The 21993-nt window shown below is 51.1% G+C and overlaps 1 protein-coding gene across 1 annotated transcript in view; it reads right to left on the reverse strand.

The window, feature by feature from the left end:
* The window catches only part of ECE1 (endothelin converting enzyme 1), a 73088-nt gene that overhangs the window by 44834 nt on the left and 6261 nt on the right, over window positions 1-21993 (reverse strand). The window contains exons 3-4 of the mRNA XM_031663981.1: window positions 16556-16697; window positions 9831-10043 (exon numbers count right to left, since the gene is read on the reverse strand). Coding sequence (XP_031519841.1) covers window positions 9831-10043; window positions 16556-16697 — 355 coding nt within the window. The remainder of the gene's footprint in view (window positions 1-9830; window positions 10044-16555; window positions 16698-21993) is intronic.

The following is a 21993-nucleotide window of genomic DNA, read 5'->3' on the forward strand; positions in this document are numbered from 1 at the left end:
CCTGGGTGCCAAGCTCACTTGCTTTCCCACATTGTTTACAAAGTTCCTTTTGCCTGGCAGCCGCCAGGGGTGTGGGGGACAGTGGCCAACGTAACTGGAGGCCTGTCCATGTGAGGCACGCAGCGTGGGAAGTGAGGCAGATGGCAGCCGAGGACTCACAGCAGCATCTGATTATGCACGGGGCGAATGCTGTGAGAAATCCCAGAGGCCTTGAGCGGGAGGGCGGGAGGAGACCAGGACAGCCAAGCAAGGCCCCGAGGAAGCTTCGCTTGAGCTTCGGGCTGAAGGATGAACTCAATGTGGAGTAGAAGGAGGGGCTGTGCGTGGGCTGCCCCTCTGCCATTCCATGTCCCTGCAGCCCCAGAACCAGCCCTGGACAGGCACCTAGCAGGCCCCTAGCAACAGGTGGTGGCTGCAAGAACAGAGCCCAGTGTCCCTTTCTGGAGAGGAAGGACACCATACCTGGAGGACGAGAGGGTAATGAGGCCGGGTGCCCACCTAAGATTTCCTTTCTTTTTTCTTTCTTTCTTTCTTTTTTTTTTTTTTTTTGAGACAGAGTCTCCCACTGTCACTAGGCTGGAGTGCAGGGGCACAATCTCGGCTCACTGCAACCTCCGCTTCCTGGGTTCAAGCGATTCTCCTGCCTCAGCCTCCCGGGTAGCTGGAACTACAGGTGCGTGCCACCATGGCTGGCTAACTTTTGTATTTTTAGTAGAGACAAAGCTTCACCATGTTGGCCAGGACGGTCTCCATCTCTTGACCTCGTGATCCGCCCACCTCAGCCTCCCAAAATGTTGGGATTACAAGTGTGAGCCACCACGCCCGGCCAAGATTTCCTTTTTTTAAAAGGATATCAGGCCAGTGGGGCAGGAGTGGACGGGATGAGGGCGCCCCGCCAGGAGTTGGTGTTCACACCCGCTCCGTGTGTGTCATCAGTATCCCCACTGCCGATGCTGGCTGGGGCATGGGCCCTGGTAGAAGGTACGGTTCCTCTTCCTTCCCCTGGTTCCAGGAACCCATGGGGACAACCCACAGCACACTCTACTACCTCTTCTTTTTCCTCCTCACTCAGGGGGCACCTACTATCCTGCAGGCTCCAGGGGACAAGGCCCCAAGGGAGGCTGCCAGGCAGGAGGCTGCTGCAGGGGGCCAGGTGAACGAAGGTGGGCGCTTGGCCAGGATGGTGGCAGAGAAGGGGGTGAGAAGTGTTTGGAACATGAGAGAAAGGAGAGCCAAGAATGGAGCCAAGTTTCCTTGGCCTGAGTGAGAAGCTGCTGACACTGGGGAATTGCAGCCTGAGGATAAGGGGTAGGCTTAGGAAGGAGCTTCAGTGCACACAGCTACTGCCTAAAGCTCAGCTCCAGACACTCGAAGTTTGAGGCCTCTATGAGACACCCAAGGGGAGCCCTGGTCTGGGGAGTCTGTAGAGTGAGTTGTCTTGAACTCCTTTTAGTCCAAATTAGTCACTGGAATATACCAATTCCTTTTTTTTTTTTTGACATGGAGTCTTGCTCTGTCATCCAGGCTGGAGTGCAATGGCACGATCTCTGCTCACCGCAACCTCTGCCTCCTGGGTTCAAGTGATTCTCCTGCCTCAGCCTCCCGAGTAGCTGGGATGACAGGCAACCTCCACCATGCCTGGCTAATTTTTGTATTTTTAGTAGAGACAGGGTTTCACTGTGTTGACCAGGCTGGTCTCAAACTCCCAACCTCAGGAGATCTGCCTGTCTTGGCCTCCCAAAGTGCTGGGATTACAGGTGTGAGCTGTCACACCTAGACCCAATTCCTCAAATTGGTCAGAGGGCTCTATATCATGCATCCCCAACGGGGGCAATATTGCCCCCAGGAATTTATTCTTGCAGAACAAAGCATCTTACTCTTTTTACTCTGTGTATATAGACCAAGAGCAGCAACAGACATTCAGAGTACCTGTGGCATTAACATTTCATGGAGGGATAAAATGATAACTGCAGGTTGAGAAATGAATGCCACCCTGGGTGACAGGATCTGTGCACCCACCTGTCTCCAGCTCCTGCCCCACATTCTTCTCCCCATGGCTGGATGGCCTCTTCTCTCCTTAACTCAAGCGTCTGCTCAGACGTCCCTTCTGAGAAAGCCCATCCCTTCCTGATCGCTGCAGCTACAATGGCCTCTTCCCTCTCTGGCCCCACGCCCTACTTGATGTTTTTGAGTCCTTCTCTTTACAATCCTATCATGTATTTAGTCATTCATTTGTTTACTGTCTGTCTTCCCTGCTGGAATGTAACTTCCACAAGAAAAGCCTGTCTTATTCCTACATAATCCCCAGCCCCGAGCAATGCCTGGCACACAGAAAGTGTCTGACGCATATAATCGGTGAGTGAGTAAAGGAATGAATGACAGAGAAAGACAGCACTACAGCCTGCAGGAGTGGCTGGGTTTCAAAGTGAAATGAGTGGCTCATGCCTGTAATCCTAGTACTTTGGGAGGCCAAGGTGGGCGGATCACTTGAGGTCAGGAGTTTGAGACCAACCTGGCCAACATGGTGAAACCCTGTCTCTACTGAAAGTACAAAAATTATCCGGGCATGGTGGCGGGTGCTTGTAATCCCAGCTACTTGGCAGGCTGAGGCATAAGAATCGCTTGAACCCAGATGGCAGAGGTTGCAGCGAGCTGAGATCGTGCCACTGTACTCCAGCCTGGGCGACAGATCGAGACTTGGCCTCGAAACAAACAAACAAACAAAACAAAACAAAACAAAAAACAAAAAACAAAGTGAAATCAGGCACACACCTTTTTCTGAATAAGACAAAGGTCTCCAGGACTGTGCCAACCCTCCATAGCCCCTCGTTCAGGCCCCCAACCCTGCCTCTCACGGGTGCTCTTGTCTCGGTATCTTTTTTCAGACTAGCCCCAGGCTGGCCCCGTCCCCTTTCGGGGCTGTCACTCTGAGTTCAACAAGACTGGGGCTTGATGCTCTCTGGTCTCCTTTAAGACACCCCTTGCTCATGTTTACTTCCCAGAAGATTTCATGGAGGCAAAGCAGCAGCCAACCCCCAACAGTGTGGCTCCCGGCACGTGCTGGGGACACATTTTGGAGATGGTGGCACTTCCGTGGCCCCAGTGGTATGAAGACCTTTTGGCAGCCTAGGGCCAGACAACAGAGCTCCACAACGCCTAGGTACTTCCTTCCAGGGACCCTGAGTTCCAGAAGCTTCCTCAGTTCCCACCCCAAAGTCCCAGAGAGGAAGACAGAGCACCATTTCATCGGCTGCTTCTTCCTCTGGGAGTTTTCACTGGAACGCCCTCTCCACATCACTCCTCAGGGAGGAAACGAATGCCCAGGCAGGCAGAGCCGTGGGCTATGATAGGGGTGTCTGGGAATCCCCCACATGCTGCAGGAATAGGGGTGTCTGGGAATCGTGCGGCCTCCCTTGATGCAGTGGGACCATCTGGCCAGGAGCCTGTGGGGCCCTGACTCCACACCAGGGCAGGACCAGTGTTTGTTTTAGATAAAACCAGAACCCGTTCAGTCACAGGCCTCAGGAGCCCCATCCTGTGCTGGGGGGAAGGGGTGCTGATAAATGAGACGTCTTGCTCTGCAAAACAAAAAGAATTCCACCACCTCCACCGCTCACAGCGTCTACAGCAGACCCTGTGCTGCTGTCACAACCTCACCCTGGGCCCCTGAGGGAGATATCACCATCCCATTTCAGAGACAAGGAAAGTGAGGCCCAGGTGGGTGAAGAAACTGGCCTATCAAGGCAGAGCTAGTGGGTAGCATGCTGGACTTCTAAGCCTTCCTAAGAAAGTGAACTGCTTCCTCTGTAGATGGGCATAGGCATGGCTGTGTGTGCATCTTGTCCTGACGATTTCCACAGTGGCTGTTATCACACTCCATTTACAAGTAAGAGGTTGGGTAACTCATCCAAGGTCGCAGGAGTGGTTGCAGCCAGGACTGGAGCCTAAGCCTTTTCCGCTTCCCTGTCCTTTCCTGCAGGTTGGCTCAGAAAACCAGAGGTGAACCTGAAGCAGCCCAGCTGCCCCTAAGAAGCCCTGGACACTCCCCCCCATCCTCACATTGTTGAGTCAATGCCATAATTTGAATGTGTCCCCTCCAAAATTCAAGTTGAAACTTAATCCTTGAGGAGCAATTTTAAGAGGTGAGGCCTTTAGGAAGTGATGAGGCCCTGAGGGCTCTGCCCTATGAATAGATTAGTGTCTTATAAAAGGGCTTGAGGGGGCCAGTTCCCCCCTCTTCGGTCCCTTATGCCATGTGAAGACACAGTTCATGGTGCCATCTTGGAAGCAGAGAGCAACCCTTAACAGAGACACTGAACGAGCCTGTGCCTTGATCTTGGACTTCACAGCATCCAGAACAGTGAGAAGTAAATTTCTGTTGTTTATAAATTATCCAGTGTATTAGTCTGTTTTCACGCTGCTGATACAGACATACCCAAGACTGGGCAATTTAAAAAATAAAGAGCTTTAATGGACTTACACTTCCACGTGGCTGGGGAGGCCTCACCATCATGGTGGAAGGCAAGGAGGAGCAAGTCATGTCTTACATGGATGGCAACAGGCAGAGACAGAGGCTGTGCAGGGGAATTCCGTTTTTAAAACCATCAGATCTTGTGAGACTTATTCACTATCACAAGAACAGCATGGGAAAGAGCCTCCCCCATGAGTCAATGACTTCCCACTGGGTTCTTGCCACAAAATGTGGGAATTGAGGGAGCTACAATTCAGGATGAGATTTGGGTGGGGACACAGCCAAACCATATCATCCAGTCTGTGGTATTTTGTTACAATAGCACAAACAGACTAAGAATCAATCAATCCACATAAGCATTCCCTAAACAGGAAGGCAGCACCCACTCCTGTAGACACCATACTGGATAGAAAGCACTCATGATGCAGATCCTGTCCATAGATGGCTTCCTTCCAATATGCACAGGAAGATCAAACTCAATTAGACAGCAGGTATTGGGAAAACATGTCAAAATAAAAATACAAGAGATGTCACAGGGTGACATCATTAACTGCCACATCACCGACATGGACACATGTAATGCTATTGGAATACTGTGTGTGTATCCCCCAGGGAGACCAGAAGGCAGACTGCTAGTTTTTTCTTTATGGAATCTGTGTTGCTTGAATTGTCACAATAAGCATGCATTGATTTTTTTTGTATGCATTCATCTTACAGTATAAAATACAGTAAAGCAAACACGACAGGTGCACACAGTGTAACTGTAGCTCAAGCCTAGAAAGGCCGTTTGGTAGCCACAGAAGACAATGGGGGCAGCAGGTTTCAGAAAAGTCTTGGAGGCTTTGGAGGGGGTGGTGTAGGCACTGTAGCTGGTGGAATAATCCGAGCCACAAGCACAGTTGGAAAGCCCAAGGCAGGGCCAAGTCTAAGGGCTGAAGGGGCTGGCTGTTTCCTTCCTCTGATGAGGTGAGGCCACTACTCTCATTTCCCCAAAACCTAGGAGGACAGCCCATGCTGGCCACTTTGGGGAGCGGCAGAGTGAAGTGCGATGCATCTGTGTGTCCTGCAGCTGAGGTCACCATCCCCAGCTGGCAGACTGCCAGGTCATGCCAAGGTGGCACCTGGCCTAGTTCGGCCCACCTGCTACAGATCTGCCTGGATTGTCTCTGAGGAGGCTAGCATGAATTCACCTGGCAGAGAAATGCATGGCTTGCCCAAGGTCACACAAGCAGATGGTAACAGCTATCCTGCCGGACCGGCTGACACAATCCACACTGGCACTCTAAATGTCCCTTCTCCCCTCTCTGCCTAGAGGGAAGCCCTCCCCTCAGCAGGTTGGAGTGGCCTGGGCACCTCCGGCTTGTTCCCATGCCCATCAGCTCTGGCTTCTTTCCGAGGCCTGCTGGCTGACCCCTTTGTCTTGGAGAGGCTGAACCCAGCCTGGCCTTAAGCCCAAGAATGCACTGGCCCACACTCCTGCATTTTTTTGCCACCCACTCACCTGCCATCTGCCTTTTCAGGAGTTTCCATGTATCAAAATCCCCAGGTATCAAGCCCAAAGTTGAGGGGCCGTTTCCAGACTAGTTCCGAGGAGTGAGCCTTTGGGGAGGGGACCCCAGGATATGCCTTCTGGGGAAGCCCCTAGTCAATATGACATGGGGGTGACCCCAGCTCCTGTGTTCATTGGACCTGGGCTGGGGCTTGGCTGGCCTGGGCTGAGAGCTCAGTGAAGCAGCCGCTGGGGAAAGGAGGCAGGCAAACCACACTTCTTGGCTGCTCTCCCCGCCAGCAGTGCCGACCCAGGGCCTCTCCCCGCTGAATCTGACAGTGGAGTGAGTAGAGAAAGAACACAAGCTTTGAGGCCCCACAAGTCTGGGTCTAATCCCAGCCTCACCATTTCCTAGGAAATACATTTCCTTCATATTCATGAGTCTCATCTGTAAAATGGGCAAATATAGCCTACTCCATGAGTTTACTATGAGAGTTCAATGAAACAATACAAGTGAGATACTCAGTGTGTCACAGCTTCCTGATAACACAGCTTCCTGCACCTCCTTCCTGATAACTGGGTCTACACACCAGTGCTTCTCTAATAAATAAGCAATAATGACTCTGTTCTTTGCCCATCCCATTAACCCTTAGAGCATCCCTACTAATGATCTGAGTTTCAGTTAGTTCCCACTTTATAGGTGATGAGCCGAGGACCTAAAAATCTGGGTGACCTCTCTGCAGTCATACAGCTTGTTTGTAAGAAGTCTTGGTTGGAACTCATCTACCACCACCAAGGAGGGCAGCTGTGCTTTGCTGAGCACCTACTAGGTGCCAGGCTAGTATTCCGGTGTATTCCGGTGCTGAGCACTTTGAATCAACCCAGGCAAGTCAACACTCACAGTAAATGCACGTGTGAGGAGGCAACATTATCCCGATCGCACAGATAATCAAACCAAGTGGGAGGGAAGCCAGGCCACTTGTCCAAGGCCACACGGGTGATAAGCAGCTAGCACACCAGGGCTGCTTGACTTCAAAACTCTGCGGTCTGGCCTCCTGGTATCACTGGACCCTGGACTCGGGGTCATGGTTGAACGCATGATTCTGGGTTGTTCCATGGCCCATTTGATGCAGCTCCCCACCCACGGCTTAATCCTCAGGAACGGTGGGGATGGACTCAATCTTGGCCCAGACCTAAGGTTCTCCCAGTGAGAACCAGCCCCAGAACCAGTCAGATCAGAACCCCTAAGATGCACAAGAGCCCGTTCTGGGCCTCACTGGGAAGCTAGAGGGCCTGACCGCTGTCCTGCCCCATCCTCTCTAAACGCTAACTGCTCCCCAGAGAGTGAGCCCCTCACCATTTTGGACTGGTGGTATGTCCTTGACAAAGTCACTTAACTTCTGGGAGCCTCAGTTTCTGCATCTACAAAATGGGAACAACAATTCTGAAGTCTGGGGTTGTGAGGATTAAGGAGGCAGTGGCTGTAAAGAGCCTGGAACAGTGCACAGCACACGGCGGACATCCGTGTCTCTCCTTCCTTCAGGCCCTCAGGCTCTGCGTTCCCTGCAGGTTCTTGCAGGCACTGCGGAAAGGGAGCTATGTCTGTCCCTTGTACCTGAAGGAGGTGGTGTGGGACAGGGGAAAGGGCACACAAGGCATCAGACAAGTCTCAGCTCTGCCACTCACTAGCCTATGATGAGGACCTCTCCAGATCTCGCTTTCCTCATCTACCAGTGGAGTGAACACCACCTTCCCAGATTCCACCCTGCAGGATCAAATGGGATGGCGTCTCTCTGTAACCAGTCAAATGCTGTGCAAAGGTCAAGGATGAATAATAACAGTTACATCAATACAAACAGCAGCCACCACGACATGCCAGGCCTAGGCATGGTTTAAATACATTTAAATGTATTTCCCATTTAATTTTCAAAATTCAGAGGAGGCATGGTTCCCACTGTACTAATGAGAAAACAAGCCAGGGAGGTGATGTAATTGATCCAAGACCTTATAGTAAGTGGCAGAGTCCAGATTTGAACCCAGGTCCTGGTGACTCTGAAGCAGAGGAACCGACCCACCTTGTTATACTACCTGGACTAGGGGCCCTGCCAAGCCCCCGGCTGTGATGTTAGGCACTGGACAAGGGACGTCCTTGAGTTCCAGTCTTGCAATGACAGACATATTTGCCTTTTAAGCATCTGGTTCTAAAATGAAAAGTTACACCCCCTTTCGAAGGCACTTTGGTGGCATAAAGCAGGCAGGGGGACATCTCAGGCTGGGGCTTTCCTGCTTCAGACACACTGAGCTTCAACCCCAGATCCATACGCACCACCCTGCCCATCCTCGGGGAGTTAGGCGGGAGGTGGCTGCTGCTGCTGCCTGGGGAGCTGCGGGAGGCCAGGAGAAAGGGTGCGTGTGTTTTACCTACTGCAGCTCTGCCCTGTGGGGCTAGGGCAGGAAAGAAAGAAAAGGTCTCCTTCACCCGGTTTGCCTACTTTCCCTGTAATCTAAAAGACTCAGTTACCTTAAATTGATAAATGTCCATTTAGAATTATTTCCGCTCTCTTAAGATTTCTGTCCCTTTAAGAAGATCTGTCCCCTTTTGGGTATCTTCTGTTGCACCTATCTACCTTTGAATAGCTTAAAGATTTTTAAAACAGTAAGTATTTGTGTGATCTAGGTTCTCTTGTTGATGGCTAAATTGACTGGCTTTTCAGAATCCAGCCTCTCCCAGCATTTAGGGTCCCAGGACGGAACAGGGGACAGCAGGAGAGGGAGACAGCCATGGTCCCAGCTGTGCAGGGGTTCAGGTGAGCAGCTTTGTGGTACAGCACGGCTGTCGTGATTTCACACCAGAGGAGGAGCCCAGTGGGCAGCCGGGAATTCAACAAACATTAACTAAGGATACAGCTGCAAACAAGACAACGTGGAGCTCTAATCTGAGGATAAAACCATCCACACAGGGGTGAACTAGAGGTGCCCAAGGCCTAGTGAAGTGCAAAGAGAACTCTGACCAGATGGCTTACCATGCAAGCCCGATCACCATGAGGCTAAGGATGATTCCCGCCTACACTGAATAACTAACTCTCTGATGAGCTGTTGTTAGAACTTTCATTGGATCACAACCTTAGAATCTGATCTAGTGTGTTCAGTCCCGATCCCTTTTGCTCACAACTTTCAAAACTCGCAGTCAATACTAGTCAAAAGCTATGACAAGCTTGAAGCCACAAAAGTAACGAACACAGCCACCAGTTCTTGTGTACACCCTACGTGCCACACACACCATGCTAATGCTTCACACATGAGAGCTCTAGTTCTCAAAACTCTGTAGCTTGGATCTTATTAGTCTCATTTTACAGATGAAGAAACTGAGGTTCAGAGATACATGACTTAGGATCATACAATGAATGAGAGCAGATACGCTAACCCAGATTCACCTACTCCCAAGTCTATGGTCTTCCATTCTGCCAGGCGCCTCTTTTCTTATTTTTTAGACAGAATCTCACTCTGTTGCCCAGGTTGGAGTGCAGTGGCGTGGTCTCGGCTCACTGCAACCTCTGCCTCCCAGTTTCAAGCAATTCTTCTGCCTCAGCCTCCCAAGTACTACAGGCGCATGCCACCATACCTAGCTAATTTTTGTATTTTTAGTAGAGACAGGGTTTTGCCATGTTGGCCAGGCTGGTCTGGAACTCTAGGTCTCAAGTGATCCACCCACCTTGGCCTCTCGAAGTGCTGGGATTATAGGTGTGAGCCACCACACACGGCCCATCCTGCCAACCTCCTCCTTTAAGCAGGTGTGGTTGGGAAGCCGGCTGGACCAGCTGACAGCTCCCTGCTGTGGCCCATTCATTGGTCTCCATGCTAGATGCTTACCGAGGAGGTGCTTGATGATCGCCTGGTTGTGTTCCCAGAGGTTGCTGAAGGTCCCCCAGCGTGAGTGGCCATCAGGGACCGGGTTGGCTTTGATCCAGCCCCCACAGGCATAGCTGAAGAAGTCATGGCAGGGGTCCACTGTGGGGTCCATGGAGCTCAAGATGGAGCTGGTCACTGAGACACAAGCTTCGCTCAGGCACACAGAAGGGGATCCTGCAAGGGGTCAAGGACAAGAGGCCAGTGAAGGGCAAGCAGAGAAGAAGCAGGGAGGGCAGAGAAGCAGCAGGGAGGGCAGAGAAGGCGGCTTGGGGCCCAGTGGTCACATGTCCCACCCCAGCCCTGACCACACAGATTTGGAACTGAATGGTCACTAGAGCCCTACAGAGAAATGATTTCCGCCCATTTAAAATTTGCTGGCTTACAACACAAGACTTCTATTCAGCTGTCTAAAATCCTTCTTACGGCTAACAGGCACCCAGCACCCAGGCGTTTCTCTCAACCAACCTTTTCCTCCATAAATATTCATTGACTCTTTATTATTCCTTGATGCTCAACAAATTTATTCATTCATGCATGCATTCATTTATTCAGCAAGCTAATGACTATCTTCCAGGTTCTTTGCTGTGTCTAGAGTGCATGTGTGTGCGTGTGTGCATTCTCCTGCATGAAAGTGTGCGCCCATGCCCGTGTGTGTGTGTGTGTGTGTGTGTGTAGGGTACTGGGGTACTGGGCATAAAAAGGCAGAGTCCTTTAATCCAAGAGCTAACAATTCAGTTGGGGATATACACATAAATCAAAAGGGAACAGGAGGAGAAATGTCTGTCCTCCTTTCTGCAAAAATAAACTGAACATTTACTATGTGCCAAAAGGGTGATGTAGACAGTATGGATGACAGGACATAGGCAGGAGGAAAGCCTATTAGGAATAGAAGGAGGAAACAGGAAAAATCACTCCAGCGTACAAGCAGGAGAGTGCGTACAAGCAGGAGAGTGCATACAAGCAGGAAAGTGCGTGACTTCAAGGAATCCTCAAAAACCCAAAGGCTAAACAACCCTGAGAGACTGGTTTGCCAGAGGCAAGAGGAAAGTGCCAGAGCCCAACCTCAACGTTGGCGGCTGAGCTCTCCCAAAGGACCCAAAGCCTGGGTGGCCTGCGCAGAGGCCTGGCCTGAGGCAGCAACACGAAGCTGACTGTGCAGGACCGAGAATCACAGGCCCAGTCCCATCATCCATCCACCCAGGCTGTGCTGATGACCAAAGGGACTTTACTGAATGTGGCCATGCACTGGGCACTTTGCACACACTCGGGATCTCATTTAACTCATTACAAGCCATCAGCTGCAGGCATCGTCTCCCTGGTTAAAGATGAGGAAACTGAGGGAGTGAATGGAACAAGGTTGCCCAGCTATGCGGGAGGGAGGAGAGCTGAGAGCTGGGCCCAGGCCTGTCTCAGTCCAGCCATGCCAAGGCTGTGTTTTTCTGCTTTCCTTCCCCACCTCTTTGCCAGTCACACCAGGGGCTGGTGCAGCCTGACTGCTGAGATCTGTTTCCCCACCACACAGGGAGGCAGTAAGGCAGGGTGGGCTTTGGAGGCCACCAGACCTGGGTTCAAATCCAGCTTTCTACTTTTGCCAGTGAGGCTTTGGGCAAGTGACCTCATCTCTCCATGCCTCAGTTTCTCTATCTAAAAGTTAGGAAGAAATGTAGGACCAATTTCACAGATTTCACAGTGATGATGGCCACGGCTGGGCACGGGGTTTCAGCTTCCTCAAGTCTCAGGGTCTGAAGTTTCAGGCCAGTCTTTAGAGAGCAGCAAAGAACGCACGGGCTAGTAGGGGCAGTGTTCAACTCACTCAGGAACATAAGGCCAGTGGGCAGAGGTTCACTTGTGGGCTTATCAACATCTGATGACAAACACAAAGTCCTTCAGATGGGTGGCTGACAAAGGGCTCAGAGCAGCCACACAACAGCAGGAAAATCAGGGTGATTTGACTTTGAGATAATCACACAACAATTAAAAATTATAGTTCACAGTTGAGAGGTGTGTCATAAAAAATTATGGAGCCATTACGCACGAAAACAGAGAAAGGAAATGGTGGGGGTGATAGTGCCATTTTAAGTATCTTTAAATCAAATCATCTTAATCACAGTTGACTGCTCCACTTCAAACTCCAGGGAAGCACCAAAATCTTTATGGGGCAGGGAGAGAATTTCTATGTAGGTTGAAAGAGCCTGCTGAGTATTACGATATAACTCCATACTTAGAGAAGGAAAAGAATACCTATTGTTTTCATACATCAGACCACAGGAAGGAAAATTTTACAATATCTTGGCTGGTGGCGATGCCCAGGAGACGGCTGAGAGTGAGCCTAATGCGGGAAGACGCATCAGCATCTGTGTGAATGTGTCTGTGTGCGTGAGAGAGAGAGACTGATTAATTAACTGATTAAGGTTTTTGCTGTTATCATATGGGGACTTGGGTTTAAAAACAAAACAAGAAACTAGTCCCAGAAGTCAGTCTCAGAGGCTGGGCTCGGTGGCTCATGCCTGTAATCCCAGCACTTTGGGAGGCTGAGGCGGGCGGATTACCTGAGGTCAGGAGTTCGAGACCAGCCTGGCCAACGTGGTGAAACCCCATCACCACTAAAAATACAAAAATTAGTCAGGCATGATGGTGGGCACCTGTAATCCCAGCTACTTGGGAGGCTGAGGCAGGAGAATCTTTTGAACCCGGGAGGCGGAGGTTGCAGTGAGTCGAGACTGTGCCACTGCACTCCAGCCTGGGTGACAAGAAAGAGACTCTGTCTCAAAAAAAAAGCAGTCTTAAAAGAGGTTTGAGTTCTTCACTAAGTGTCTATTTTGTTGGACACTGGGCTAGGGACCAAGGAGGTGCTTAAGGAGGAATGGCTTGATTATTCAACTATTCCATCGTTTGCAGAAAGTTCATGAAATATTCCTGGCCCAGGAGGTGCTTCATGCATTTTGATGACTTGACCCCCTTCCCTCTCTGGGTCCCTCAGCGGCCTGGGTGCCTGCTGTGCTACTGTGCTATGTCATGGCCATCTCCTTGTCCACCTGTCCTACTAGAATGTGAACTTCAGGGCAGGCCAGTATCCTACGTGTTTTTATATTTCCATTGCCTAGCATTGTATTTGGCAACTAGCAGCCGTTTAATACGTGCTTTTTTTTTTTTTTTCTTTTGAGACAGAGTTTTTGATCTGTCGCCCAGGCTGGAATGCAGTGGCACAATCTCGACTCACTGCAACCTCTGCCTCCTGGGCTCAAGCAATTCTCTTGCCTCAGCCTCCTGAGTAGCTGGGATTACAAGCGTCCACCACCACGCCTGGCTAATTTTTTGTATTTTTAGTAGACACAAGGTTTCACCACATTGGCCAGGCTGGTCTTGAACTCTTGACGTCAGCTGATCCACCCGCCTCGGCCTCCCAAAGGGCTAGGATTATAGGAGTGAGCCACTGTGCCTGGCCTCAATATGTGTTTTTGAATGAATAACCAAATGAATGAAAGGCCTTATTCAGCACTGTTCACCACCTGCAGAGGCAGCAAACGTCTTTCCTTTGGGACACGCATGATCAATTGAGAAGGCAGAAACAGATCTTAGATTTAATTTACAGACATTCATCTGGACAGAGCCTGGCCTCAAAACTGTGTAGAATGCTTTCTTAAAAATATGTTCTTGGAGCCGGGCGCGGTGGCTCACGCCTGTAATCCCAGCACTTTGGGAGGCCGAGGCGGGCGGATCATGAGGTCAGGAGATCAAGACCATCCTGGCCAACACGGTGAAACCCCATCTCTACTAAAAATACAAAAAATTAGCCGGGCGTGGTGGCGGGCCCCTGTAATACTAGCTACTCAGGAGGCTGAGGCAGGAGAATGGCATGAACCCAGGAGGCGGAGCTTGCAGTGAGCCGAGATCGCACCACTGCACTCCAGCCTGGGTGACAGAGCAAGACTCCGTCTAAAAAAAAACAAAAACAAAAACAAAACAAACAAAAAAATTATATATTTATATATATATATATATATATGTGTGTGTTCTTGGAGAATGTATTGTTTGTTTTGTTGCCTCTGTTTGCAAAGCACCAATGTTTCTGGAAAGGAAGCATAGCAGGAAGGTAAGTAAAAAATGTAAATATGTGCTCAGACATTCCCAGAGGCTGGCCTTCAGAATCATCAAAAGATTTGCTTTTTTTTTTTTTTTTTTGAGACAGACTCTTGCTCTGTCGCCCAGGCTGGAGTGCAGTGGTGCCATCCTGGCTCACTGCAAGCTCCGCCTCCCAGGTTCAAGCGATTCTCCTGCCTCAGCCTCTCGAGTAGCTGGGACTACAGGCGTGCACCACGACAGCCACCAGAGCAGCTGGACTACAGGTGTGCGCCGACATGCCTGGTTAATTTTTGTATTTTTTAGTAGAGGCGGGATTTCACCATATTGGTCATGCTTGGCGAACATCTTGACCTCAGGTGATCCGTCCACCTTGGCCTCCCAAAGTGCTGGGATTACAGGCGTGAGAGCCACTGTGCCTGGACAGATTTGCTTTGACTGGCTTGGTGTTTGCTCAGATGTGGCCAGCACCAGCACGTGGGTAATGAGGTTACTGTTAATATCTGCGGTGGCCACTGCTTTCCCAGGTGGCTCAAGGGTCACCTGATCCTCTGCCCAGCTCCATTCCAGGGGAAGAATGTTCCTCTCCCAGGTCCAGGCTGGAGAAAACCCTTCCGAGACCCAGAGAGGGACACAAGAGAGGCAGAAGCAGGATTCCTCCCAAGGGACCCCACTGGGCAATAACAACAGAAATGTTTTGGGTCTAATCATCAGGAGCTGGACCGTGGGGACTCCCTCCTGCTTTCTGGCAAAGACATATCTTGGGAGCTCCGAGGGGCAGTCTCAGGGCAACACTGGCTGCCAGAGTCTGGCCAGCTCCCGCTGCTCCAAGCCAAGAGTTGTGCAGACGCGCTGGCCAGGGTCCACACTGACCAGCAGGGGGTTCTGAACGAGAGTGGATTCAGGATGAAACGACATGGCAGTGGCAGGAGAGGACGACGAGCTTGTATCCTGTGAGTAGAGGAGGCACGCACACACACAAACACGCACCAGGACAGAATCACACAATATACACACACTCAGCAGAGAAAGGCTGTTCTCAGCTTGATCTTCCTTCTTACCCTTTTGTTCATTCAAACATTAATTTATTCATTTTACTATCTGCACACCTGTGGCATAGGCACTATGCTAAACACATCGGGCTAAAGGCCTGAAAGCTAGTCATTAGTTAGTCACACATGCATTAAGCACCTGCTGAGCCAGGCACATTTCGTAAAACACCATAAACCATTAGACAGTCAGTTAACTAATCAAGCAATTGTTTCTTAAGTACAACCTATGTTTGTGGAGTGAATGGATACCTTTGTGCCTAACCCAGGAGGGATGGAAGAACGCTCAGATGAAGTCCCTGCTCTTTTCTAGGCCCCGAGTCCCCTCCCCACCCCGGTGCAGCGTGGCCACCCTCGCAGGCCAGCAACTTCACAGAGGGAAGGCTCCACACAGCCTGGAGTGGACGTTCCCAGATCCCGAGAAAGCTCATAGTTTCTCTCATGGGGTGAGAGACTGAGTCAGTGGGTGGGATGCTGAGCAGAGCCCCTAGAGGCTGCTCAACCAGGTGAACCATCTGCCATCAGAAGAATAAATGTTGGGGCAACAGGGGACTGAGAGGTCCTGGCATTGGCTAATTCCCCATCCTTATTTCTAACTTGGATCTACCCTTTCCCACTTCGTAAGTGTTTACTGAGCATTAACTCTGTGTGAGGCACCTGGCTAGATCCACTCAGTCGGAAACAGAGAACCAGTCTCAGACCCCTACAGCAGGATCAGAGGGGCCCAATTGTATCACCATTCAAAATGGGACAGACAAAAGCACCGACCAAGGAACACGACAGGCAGCTGGATCCCGGAAGGGCAGCTCTCCTGGGGGTGCTAATGTGCTCTGGAGCATACTTGGATTACAAAGGGAGGTGGAGCCTGGGCTTGAGCCCAGTAGCCTGTGGGTGAATTCCAACCTCCGCATTCAAGGGCCCCACTCGATCCCCCATTAGCCACGTAACCTTGGGCAAGTCACTCCATCTGAGTGCCTCAGTTTCCTAATATGGAAAAGAGGCCAAAAGTAACCACACCTCACAGGGCTGCCCTGAGGAGGAAATGAGATTGCATCTGAAGCGGGTGCGGTATTTGGGGTATTTGGTCGGAGGAAAGAATTTAGTAAACAGAGGGCATTATTGTTATTTTATTGGAACTAGAGATAGCACACAATGTCAGCCTATGTGTGTAATTACCCCACATCCTAGCAACAACACAAGGCACCAGCTATGTGACATATGTTATCTCTAGTCCGCAGAGCCATCTCCCAACTGGGCACTGTTTTCCCATTTAAATTAGAGAAGACACAGGCTGAGAGAGTAAGAGGTTTGTCCAAGGTCACACAGCCAGTAAGTTGCTGGGACACGATGTGGACTCAAGTGCGAGATCTTTATACCACCCACGCTGCCCACTTTCCAGGTCTTGGTCCATCTCAGCACCTAGATCCCCCTGGAGCTGGCTCCCTCCTTGGCCTTAGAGGCCTGCCCCGGCTTAAGCAGGGAAGCCCCCCTTGCCCAAGCTGACAGAGCCAGGGACAGGAGTGAGTCGAGCCCACCATGCAACACGGAGGCACCTACTTGTCTGGTACTGGATGCCCAGCGCTGCCAAGCAGGCCACCAGTCCTGCCGCCAGAAGTGCCACCAGTACCACCAGCCGCTTCTCCACCTGGGTCCGCGCAGCCCAGCACCTCTGGCCACTCTGGGGGCTGTGGAAGTTCACCTGTAGGGAAGGAGGCAAGAGGGGCGGGGAAGACGTGAGCCCCAGGTCCCGCTTCCCTCGGAGGAAGGGGCTCTGCTGCAGGCCCAGGCCCTGGGGAGGCATCAGGGCTGCCTCCTGTCTCAGGGGTGGTCTGGTTCCCACAGATTCAACCCTAATCCAAGAAAGGAACAGCCACCCTGCTCAGCTGCTCAGATCTGCTCCCAAACATCAGAGAGTCAAGCAGCTCGGCCCCGACAGGCTTGTTTTTTTGTGTCACTTGATATGAGTGGAAGGAAAAAACTACAGCTTTTCCCTGTTTCTCTAGTAAGGAGTTCAAAAAGAACAGGATGTTTGGACTTCCAGGCATCCAGTGAGTACCCAGCTGGGCTCTCCGTAGAACCCCCACATCAGCGGGTCAGGGACAAGGGTGACACGGCCACGGCTCACACTTCAGAAGCACAGACCTCCTTAGCTCATTAAACCCTCATAATCCCACGCAAAAACACATGAGCCACCTTGTTACTTTTCTTTTTACAAGGAAACTGAGGTCCACAGAGGTCAGACCCTGGCTTCTCACCACCCAGCTGAATGGGGACAGCTGGGATTGGAACCCAAAGCTGTTGATGCCTGAGCCCACCAGTGGATCAGAGGTGGGTCCTGGGAGATGTTGGCAGAGATGCAAGGAGAAATAGCTCCATTCAGGTCCTGAAAGGGAGGAAAAATCCCTCCAGCCTAACAGTCTAGCTAAACAGGAAGGGAGGCACAATGAGAGGAAGTGCAGGGTGTGGCAGGGCCCTCCCTGCCCGAGGAGGGACACACCAGCCAGCAGCGATGGGAGCCGTCAGCCTAGACCTCTCACACCCAAGGCAGCTTGGGGCTCCCCTCTGTTCCAAGAGGTGCTTCCTGCAAAACCCATGGCCACAGGACAGGAAGGGTCTCCTGAAGGTGGGGTGACATGTGTTCAGTGACACTGTGTCATGTGCTAACAGCTGAGCACCAACTCAGGGCCATGTTGGAAATACACAGCCCAGCAGGGAGGCAGATAAAGAAACAGACTGGGGCTGGCAGGTGTTCAATCAGGGAGGGCTTCCTGGAAGGGGAGATGTCTGGCCTGGGTTGGTGAGAATAAGTAGGAACTGGCCAGATAAGAGGGAATGGAAGTGGAGAGGAGAGGAGGGCCTAGATGCTAAGGGGCACAGAAAGCCAAGTTAAGAGCCTGGACTTCCTCTTGAGGACTGGAATGACATGATTAGACTTGCCCTTTGGGAAGGGCAGGATGGAGGGAGCAAGGCTTTCCAGGAAGAGGGAGAGCTGTCAGGGAAGATGAGGAGACTGAGACTCTGACCTGCAAGTGCCCCACCAATAGCCTGAGGGGTGCCCCTGGTGCCCGGTCAGAGTCCTGAGGGAGTCCCACCCTGGCACTCGGGGATCTGAAGTGGGTCACCTGAGAGAAGGGTACTGAGAAGCCACGTGGCCATGGTTAGGTATTTACTGGGCAGGAAACGACTGGGATTTGCTGCACCAGAGACAGAGGAACACAAGCACTTTCTGTGGGAAAAAAAAATTGGGTTCCAAAACTGAGAAAAGGGACCAGGCGTGGGGGCTCACACCTGTAGTCCCAACACTTTGGGAGGCTGAGGTGGGAGGATCACCTGAGGTCAGGAGTTCAAGACCAGCCTGGCCAACATAGTGAAACCCCATCTCTACTAAAAAACACAAAAATTAGCTGGGTGTGGTGGCGGGCGCCTGTAGTCCCAGCTACTCGGGAGGCTGAGGCAGGAGAATCGCTTGAACCCGGGAGGCGGAGGTTGCAGTGAGCTGATATTGTGCCACTGTACTCCAGCCTGGGCGACAGAGCCAGATTCCATCTCAGAAACAAAACAAAACAAAACTGAGCAAAGGATCTTGGGGCTTAGAGACACTTCTGTGCAGGCCCAGGAGGCTAAGACACTGAAGCAGCTGGGTCAGTTAGTGGGAGGGACGCCGCCTGCTCAAATCCTTCAAGAATCTCTTCTAAAACAGTGAGCAATGGAAGTTTCAGACCATGCTATGTTCATGAATGAAAAGTTCAGGCTGTAAGGGCCTGGCGCAGAGACAGACAGCCTGGTGTGATGCTAACATGTACACTGTACTCAGAAGTTTATCAAGTGCTTTTTCAGAGTAATCAGTTATCACACACACTCTACCTTGGTCACTGGTATTCAGAAGGGCCCCAAGGACTTGAAGCAGGCACTGCCTTGTCTAGGGACGCTGACGTATGTGTCCTGTTGCCCCTGAGTTTGTTTCATCCTTCCTCCTTTAGGCCTCTCATGCCCCCATTATCACGGCTCAGCTCACAGGGCACAAGGAGGCCGTGAGACTGTTTTTGTTTTGTTTTGTTTTGTTTTTTGAGACGGAATCTCCGTCTGTCAACCAGGCTGGAGTGCAATGGCACAATCTCGGCTCACTGCAACCTCTGCTTCAAGCGATTCTCCTGCCTCAGCCTCCTGAGTAGCTAAGATTACAGGCGTGTGCTACCACGCCTGGCTAATTTTTGTATTTTTAATAGAGATGGGGTTTCACCATGTTGGTCAGGCTGATCTCGAACTTCTGACCTCGTGATCCGCCTGCCTCAGCCTCCCAAAGTGGTGGGATTACAGGTGTGAGCCACCACGCCTGGATGAGACCTTGGTTTAAGAGGTACCCATCAGCCAGGCTTAGTGGTTCATGCCTATAATCCCAACACTTTGGGAGGCTGAGGTAGGAGGATGGCTTAAGCCCAGGAGTTCAAGACCAGCCTGGACAACACAGTCAGACCCCATCTCTAAGAAATAAAAACAATTAAATTAAATTAAATTAGTAGGCGTGGTGGCACACACCTGTAGTCCCAGCTACTTGGGAAGCTGAGGCGGGAGGATTGCTTGAGCCTGGAAGGTCGAGGCTGCAGTGAGCCATGATTGTGCCTCTGCACTCCAGCCCGGGCAACAGAGCAAGACCCTATCTCAAAAAAGAAAAAAAAAAAAGAGGTCAGGCGCAGTGGCTCACGACTGTAATCCCAGCACCTTGGGAGGGTGAGGTGGGTGGATCACCTGAGGTTGGGAGTTTGAGATCAGCCTGGCCAACATGGTGAAACCGCATCTCTACTAAAAATATTAAAATTAACTGGGCATGGTGGCACACGCCTGTAATCCCAGCTACTGGGAAGGCTGAGGTGGGAGAATTGCTTGAAACTGGGACCTGGAAGCTGCAGTGAGCAGAGATCACGCCACTGTACTCCAACCTGCATGACAGAGCGAGACCCTGTCTTGAAAACAAAAAAAACAGAAAGAAAAGAAAAGCCAGCACCCTATGCCTGGTGCTGGCTCCAGGGAGCCAAAGGACACAGCCACTAGGCTTGGGACGCAGGGAAACCTCACCTTATCTGGATAGGAGATAGCTAGGAGCAAGGAGCAAAGTCATCTGTGGAGAGAAGGGAGAGAAGCAAGCAATAGAACGGGGAAGATGAAAGAAACAGAGGGAGAGGAAAGGAAAAAAAGAATAATGGCAGCAAATAAACACTTGAGGGCTAAGTGTCTGGGATCATATTAATTCGATTTTGATGGTGCAATTCTATCTTCATAACATTCTTTTTTTTTTTTTGAGACAGAGTCTTGCTCTGTCACCCAGGCTGGAGTATAGTGGCGCCATCTCGGCTCACCACAACCTTGGCCTCCCGGGTTCAAGAGATTCTCCTGCCTCCGCCTCCCGAGTAGCTGGGACTACAGGGACGTGCCACCATGCCTGGCTAATTTTTTGTATTTTTAGTGGAGATGGGTTTTCACTGTGTTAGCCAGGATGGTCTCAATCAATCTCCTGACCTCGTGATCTGCCCGCCTCAGCCTCCCAAAATGCTGGGATTACAGGCATGAGCCACAGTGCCTGGCCCATAACATTCCTTTTTTAAATTTTTTTTTTTTTTTTTTTTTTGAGACGTAGTCTCACTATATCACCCAGGCTGGAGTGCAGTGGGGAGGTCTCTGTTCATTGGAACCTCTGTCTCCCGGGTTCAAACAATTCTCCTGCCTCAGCCTCCCAAGTAGCTGGGATTACAGGTGTGCACCACCACGCCCAGCTAATTTTTGTCTTTTTAGTAGAGACAGTTTCACTATGTTGGCCAGGCTGGTCTCAAACTCCTGACCTCAGGTGATCTGCCCACCTCAGTTTCCCAAAGTGCTGGGATTACAGGCATGAGCCACTGCGCCGGGCCTAGCTTCACAACATTTCTAAGACTAGGTATTAGCGTTAGCGCCAGAAGAAACACAGGAAGTTGGGGCATGAAGGCAAAGAGAGAGGAGAGAGAACAGGGAGGCAACTCACGTCTCCAGGACTGGCAGCTGCAGGCCTACCAGGACGTGCTACCCTCCTGCAGGGGCAGGAGGTGGAGCTGGCCTTCACTGTTTGATGAAAAGTGCTAAATCAAAACAAATGGTGTTCACTGCAAAATTAAATTAAAATTAAGCCAGAATTGAATTAAAAATTCATAGTTTCAGGCAAGAATAGTAAGCAGACTTTGAAAATGGGGTTTTTAACCTTTGTCTTGTTCTTTGCTTGACTTGTGCTATAGGCTATGGGCCTCATGGTTTCTGGATGAGCCTTGTCTCTGAAGGCAGAAGGAATCCAGATGCCTCTTCCTGGGGCGGGAGAAGTCACCTAGAGGTACTGGACCAGGATCAGGAGGCCTCTCCAGGGCAGGTTGGCCAATTCCTGGGTGCAATGGAAAGGGCTGGGCCGTGAGTCAGGGCATCGATCTGCTTCCAATGGCTGCTGGCCTCGGCTGAGTCTCTTTTCTTTGCATCCCTGTTACACCTGCCCAGCCTCCTTCATGGGACTGTGGAGGGGATCTGTGAGATGAGGCCACAGCATGGGGAGATGTGAGTGGTTTCTCAGTTTTCTTTTGGAAATGAGGTCCTGTCAATCATGGTAGAACTGGCCTGAGCAGCTTGGAGGGTAGGAGGATTGGTGGCGGGCAGCCCAGTCCCTCTCAGGAGAGGGTACTGTGAAGTGGCCATCCGCTAAGAGGCAGCGCTGACGCCTGGAAGACGCAGATCTGCTGTAGATGCTCAGCTCACTGGTGGGCTTAATTTCCTCTTTATTGTCATGGGAAACAGAAAGAGAATGAGAGGGAGGTGGTGCCCTCAAAACAGAGAGGTAGAGAACAAGACAAAGAAATGAGAGAGCCAGAGAAACAGAGAGAGTGAGAGAGCTAGAGTAAGGGAAATAGGGCAGCGCTACCCAGCCAGGAGTTCCCGGGGTTTCCACAGCCAAGGGAACAAAGCCCTAATCTGGGACACATATTTGG

The sequence above is a fragment of the Papio anubis genome, chromosome 1 (genome assembly GCF_008728515.1).
Source record: "Papio anubis isolate 15944 chromosome 1, Panubis1.0, whole genome shotgun sequence".
NCBI classification, from domain to species: domain Eukaryota; kingdom Metazoa; phylum Chordata; class Mammalia; order Primates; family Cercopithecidae; genus Papio; species Papio anubis.